Source organism: Camelina sativa, chromosome 4 (assembly GCF_000633955.1).
Source record: "Camelina sativa cultivar DH55 chromosome 4, Cs, whole genome shotgun sequence".
In the NCBI taxonomy this organism is placed as follows: domain Eukaryota; kingdom Viridiplantae; phylum Streptophyta; class Magnoliopsida; order Brassicales; family Brassicaceae; genus Camelina; species Camelina sativa.
In genome coordinates this window covers 3,525,728-3,531,272 of record NC_025688.1, presented here as the reverse complement: position 1 = coordinate 3,531,272, position 5,545 = coordinate 3,525,728, and the positions used below count along the sequence as shown (strand labels likewise).

Here is a 5,545-nt window from a genome sequence, read left to right as displayed (position 1 = left end):
GGACTTCTAAAATTTTCAGAGGCTTTGCCTTCTATTTTTCAAGCATCGCTGTTTGTTTACTTGTGTTATGAGCTTACTCATCCTCTTACCAAATCTAGGAGGTGCTACAACATCGGTGTCTAAGATCGTCAAAAAGTAACACCTGCCGTCACTTATTTGTCACAGTGACGTTGGTTGCCGCTTTTGTTTATGGAGGTCATGCCTCTGAAATTTTTGTAATGAGCATTCGATGCTTCTTGCTTCTTAGTAGGCTTCGCGTGACCACAAACCCATTATTTCTTTGGTGCGTAGCTGTCGCCAGTGATCTTTTTGGGAGGTGATTTCTCCGGAGATTTTCTAGTATCCGTTTGTTACTATTTCTTTTAAGCTATGTGACCGTAGCCATCTGATTTTACATCAGAGAGCTTTTGTCTCTTTAATAATTTTGTGTAGTTTTCTTCACTACCTTTGTCCATTCTTACCAAACAACCACAATTATTATTTATAGCGGTGATTGTACGTACTCATCGTTTTTATTGGCTAATGACCGTAGTCACTGCCCTTATAAGTGAGCTTTTTGTCTCTTTAATTTTGAAACAATAGTGGTATAGTTGCTTTTCCATAAGAGACTGTGCCCCTACTTTGCTTTGTAGTGATCCTTGTTACTTTGCTTTATGTAAACGACAAGGCTCATCATGACTCAGTTTTACTGTGATCATGCATGCCATGCGACCATTATTGGCGTTCATTTATACTAAGGTTTTGCCTCTTATTATAATAAATGGCTGGTCACTATTACATCATTTGATGAGGGTGTGCCCCTTACTTTTTTGAGCGCCCATTTTTGGTGCTTTTTATAATGAGGGTTGTCCCTTCTATTTTTTGCTGCGACCAATGTCTGGTGCTTTTTATTATGAGGCATCTCTCTTATTTGATTTGTACTGACCATGGTCATTGCACACTATGGATTTTCCAATTATGTTTTAGTATTTGGCATCGTGACCACTTCATGTAAGGAAGTTTTTCCTCACTGCAATTTGAAGTCTGCTTCCTCCATGGGTAAGCTACTTTTATTTTGTTAGAGTGTACTTCCTCAACGGGTAAGTACATTTTTATTTAATGGAGTTTGCTTCCTCAATGGGTAAGCAACTATATATTCGAATATGCTTTCTCAATGAGTAAACATCTTTGTGTCTCAGAGTCTGCTATCTCGATGGATCAGCAACTACCAAGTTTATGTATTCTTAAGTTTGCTCTCTCGATGGGTAAGCAACTTCTAGTTTATCAGCGTATGCTTCCTCGTCACTTATCGTTGTTGGGAGACATGGCCTCTGATTTCTTATACCTTACGAGGCTTTTCCTGAGCTTTTGTTTTAAGTGATCATCATCACTTTTTCTTTGTTTGGAGGCATTGCACCCTAGTTTATTTATTTGTGATGAGCATTATATGCTCTGAAGAGACTTTCTCTTCTGTTTTATTTTAGTGACTATTGTCACTTTCTATAATGGGAGACATTGCCTCCAAACTTTAAGAGTGAGCATTCTATGCTTCTTATATTTTAGGAGGCTTTGCGCCTTTGTGTAATTTTTAGCAACCGTAGTTACTTTATTTCCACTAAGTTTGTGATTTTTGTCTGGCAATGACATCCATCGCAGTCATCTAGAAACATATTGCTTCAAGTTACTAGAGCTGCTTAGACCTCTGATACAAGGCACTTAGCCTTTACCGTAGATGAACGTAGTCTTCTAGACTATTTTAGATGAGCACGTAGCTTCTGTTACCTTTAGAGACACATCTATATTTATTTATTGTAGATGCTTATTGCTAAACCTTGTGTGATCTTACGGATCCCTTGTGCTCAAGAACTTATTTCTTTTATCAAATTCTTCCACAATACACGTACACCAATATATTTCCAATGTGCATGCATGCTTAGTTCTTAATATATAGTTTTTATACGATACAAGTAGCTAAGCAACTAGTTACTTATTAGTGACAAGGGGGTGACTTATCTACTTATCTTGTGACTTAACGTTAATTACGTTAATTACAGCTTCTCTTGTGACTTCATGTTGTTTTGCAATGCTTGCATAGTTGCATCATTGCTAAACCGCTGTTGCTTACGATTGTGAGAATATATGAAGCTGCATCAAATAGTTATTAACTTGATGTGTGTTTTCGTTTAATAAAAATCAAAACATCTTTCAATGAAAATTAACTTATCTTCTTTTGGTGATTTTTCTTCTTCAAAATTTCTTCCTTAGTAGCTTACGTTGCTTGTTATTGAATCAGGTTGTATGAAACTCCAACGTGAATTTTCTTCTTGTTAGACATTCCAATGATTAGGCTCCGGTGCGGTGCTTGATTTTCATATAGTCGTGACCAAATTGAAAAACCCCAAATCTTTGGGTTGTGTTCTTTTCAATTTCAGGACTCAAAGAAATCGATCGGATAACTTCTCCATATGTCAAGCCACCGTCAATATACTCAAAGGCTTTAGTGTGATCCACCATGCTTCATGGTAGTGCACTAGTGTTTACCATTAGTCGAACGATAAAGCGTTGGTAGCTCGATCTGCCCCCAATTATTTTTTGAAGTTTCCTTCCTTTTAATAACAAGTGCTGGTGATCTTATAGCGTTGGTAGATCTGCCCCCAATCATTAGATTTTTTCCAGCGTCGTAGTAGATCCATGAGTTGATCAAATTATCTTCCATCTCATATTCACTGATCCCGTCAATAAATCACCTCCCGCATTTCTTCATACTCACCTAGTTAAAACTGTCCCTCCTTCTAGCACCAATTGTTTGGGCAAATTTTAACTGATTCGTTCGTGAACAGTTCTACGGAATGAAGACAAAGAGATCTTTATTGATTAACGCTCAAAATTACAATAAATCAGTATCAACACCCATTGTGGGATGACCTTATAAACAACGACTCTTCCTTCCTAAATAATATTGACTCCTTGTTAGATCTAGTTGCTTGATAGGGTTATTCTTGGGTTCTTGACCTCCCCCCTTCTTTTATTCTAGGGCCTCTACACTTATAGTCGTCATCAAACCCTAATTCTACTTGGATTGGGTTTAGTATAGCCGGTTTAGGCTTAACCGAAGTTAACCGAGAGTGGATTTATTTTTTCCTAACAGATATATTTTAGCATTTAAATTTTATTTGTTTTGAACATATATATTAAGGGAAAATAATTGGATATCAATGCAGATCAAAAATCTTGGCCACAGATCCTCCTCCAAGATTGAAAATCAATTCGTTTATTGATTAGGCCGATTGTTTAGGAAATGTCTATATGGAGAAAGTATTGTTTTGTAAAATTGGAAACTTAATATTAATTAAATTAATTATAAACTTAATACTTAAATGGTTAAAGGGAGTGGTTCCTATTGTTTTGGAAATTTTATTAGAATAGGAAATCTTGTTTCCAAAAATCAAAACTTAATATTAATTAATTAAAGAAAAATAAATTAATAATTAATGTTAATGGTATGTTTGTAAATAGGTTTGAACTTCATGATTTATTTCATAAATGTCTCCAAAATGTATATATAGATAGTTATCATACATTATTACATGAAGTGTTAATTTCAATAATCATTTTTTGGGCATTTGCATCACACACAAAATTAATTATTTTGTTTTATAAACAAAAGCAAGTAATTAAGATAATATAATAAAATTAATTTTATTTCATTTGACGGCTCTTGGAAAGCGACAGATGTTTTTGCCGGTGCAGGATGGTGTTGTATTTCATCCGAAGGATCGCCCCCAGTGCTTGGAGCGACAAATTTCCGGCGAAGTTTATCCTCATTACATGCAGAAGTTGAAGCCTTCATCTGGGCAATGCGATGTATGATTAGACATGACTTCCGGGATGTGGCTTTTCTTACCGACTGCTCCGACTTGGTGAAGATGGTGTCTTCCCCAATTGATTGGCCAGCTTTTGCAACATATTTAGACGACATTCGGATCGACAAGGAGGAGTTTTCTTCTTTCTCTTTGATTTATGTTTCTCGTAATGCTAATGTACGAGCGGATTCTTTAGCACGCCAAGCGCGTGTGTCTCCGCATCATGTTTTGTTTGTAGACAATTTTCCTCCTAATTGGCTCGTCTGAGTTGATTCTTTTGTTGAAAAAAAAATATATATATATATATATCTACGCTAGTAAAAACATAATTCAGTTTAAAATCTGATCGATTTCTATCCTTTTGTGCAACAACATCGTCCATGGACACAATTTCCATCACGGTACATCTTGAGAATACAGTCATGAAAGCATTCAAATGTTCCGTACCTAATCGTGCATGGTACAAAACATACATCATTTTTTGATGTCTCGATCACTGAAATACATGTAAGTTTTTTGTTACAAAACATACATCATTTTTTGTTAGTATCACTACAAGGAAAATAATCACATAAGCTTCTGTGATGTTCATTTTTTGTTTTCGTACTGTAAATTCTGTGGTGTAAAAAAAAAATAGTCTCGTTTTCAAATAGAAAAGGAAAGAAAAAAGAAGAAGATGCGGATACTTCTCTAGTTCTGTAGAGAAACGTTATATATATAGGATTTGTTAGTCGAGAAAAGTCATAATTTTTCAACCTAGTTATTTATTTAGTTTGACCATATGAATCTTCCATATATGCTGATAATAATATTTTGGTGGTAAGAATATATTAACATATAATTGTTATAGGAAATATACAGTCTTTTTTTTTGGACAAACAGGAAATATACAGTCAAAAAACAAAATTTGGTAACTATAAGTAATGTTTTGATGAGTAAAACTTTTTTTTTTTTTTGAAAAATAAATGAGTAAAATATATTTATAAAACTAAAAAGCAAGTCAATTTTAATATGAAAATATATAAATATTTATCTGACCCTCGCTATTGGATAACTATATATTACAGATTTACAATATTACTATGTTTATATTAGGTGGATTTTTATGAAAATTATTGGGTTCACCCTTGATCACCTCCCTTATTCATACCATATTAGTTAACCAATTAAAATACAACAATGTATCATGTAATACTCTATTTAAAAAAAAAAATCAAAATTTAGATAATACTCCCTCTGTTTCATTTTAAGTGTCGTTTTAAGATTTCTCACACATATTAAGAAAATCATTAAATATATTCTTTTAGCCTTTTTTAATATATTATACAATTTTTTCTATTAGTCAATATATTAAATTAGTAGGGATAAAATTGGAAAATTTAGCAAACATCTACATTGAAAATATAAAATGACACTTATTTTGAAACAAAGTTTTCAGTGTAAAATGACATTTAATGTTGACCAAAAAAAAATGACATTTAATATAAAACAGAAAGAGTAAGGAGTTTACAAATGATTATCAATAGAACAGTTTTCTTTACTAGTACTGCTTGAAAGAAAATAGTAATTCTAATTTTTATCAATTTTCATATTCTAAAATAAACTCCATATATATAAAAAATTTGTTGGTTGACTACCATTTTTGAATAATATTTATAATTTTTGCAACTTCTTAACAACTTTAATATATTTTTAACAATCTT

The 5,545-nt window shown here is 33.1% G+C and overlaps 1 protein-coding gene and 1 pseudogene across 1 annotated transcript; one reads left to right on the top strand and one right to left on the bottom strand.

Moving 5' to 3' along the window:
- LOC104779711 lies at positions 863 to 4,134 on the top strand. Its single transcript, XM_010504108.2, has 3 exons — positions 863 to 1,038; positions 1,179 to 1,244; positions 3,730 to 4,134. The coding sequence occupies exons 1-3, from the start codon at positions 927 to 929 to the stop codon at positions 4,107 to 4,109; spliced, it is 558 nt and encodes a 185-aa protein (XP_010502410.1). The 5' UTR covers positions 863 to 926; the 3' UTR covers positions 4,110 to 4,134.
- Positions 4,196 to 4,434, bottom strand: LOC109132432 (annotated as a pseudogene).

Excerpts from the sequence above, each read along its gene's own strand:
- LOC104779711 (XM_010504108.2), top strand. The coding sequence starts at position 927 with ATGGTCATTGCACACTATGGATTTTCCAATTATGTTTTAGTATTTGGC. Across the intron at positions 1,039-1,178 it reads GAAGTCTGCTTCCTCCATGG|AGTCTGCTATCTCGATGGAT; the intron begins GTAAGCTACTTT and ends TTTGTGTCTCAG. Across the intron at positions 1,245-3,729 it reads TAAGTTTGCTCTCTCGATGG|GATGGTGTTGTATTTCATCC; the intron begins GTAAGCAACTTC and ends TTGCCGGTGCAG.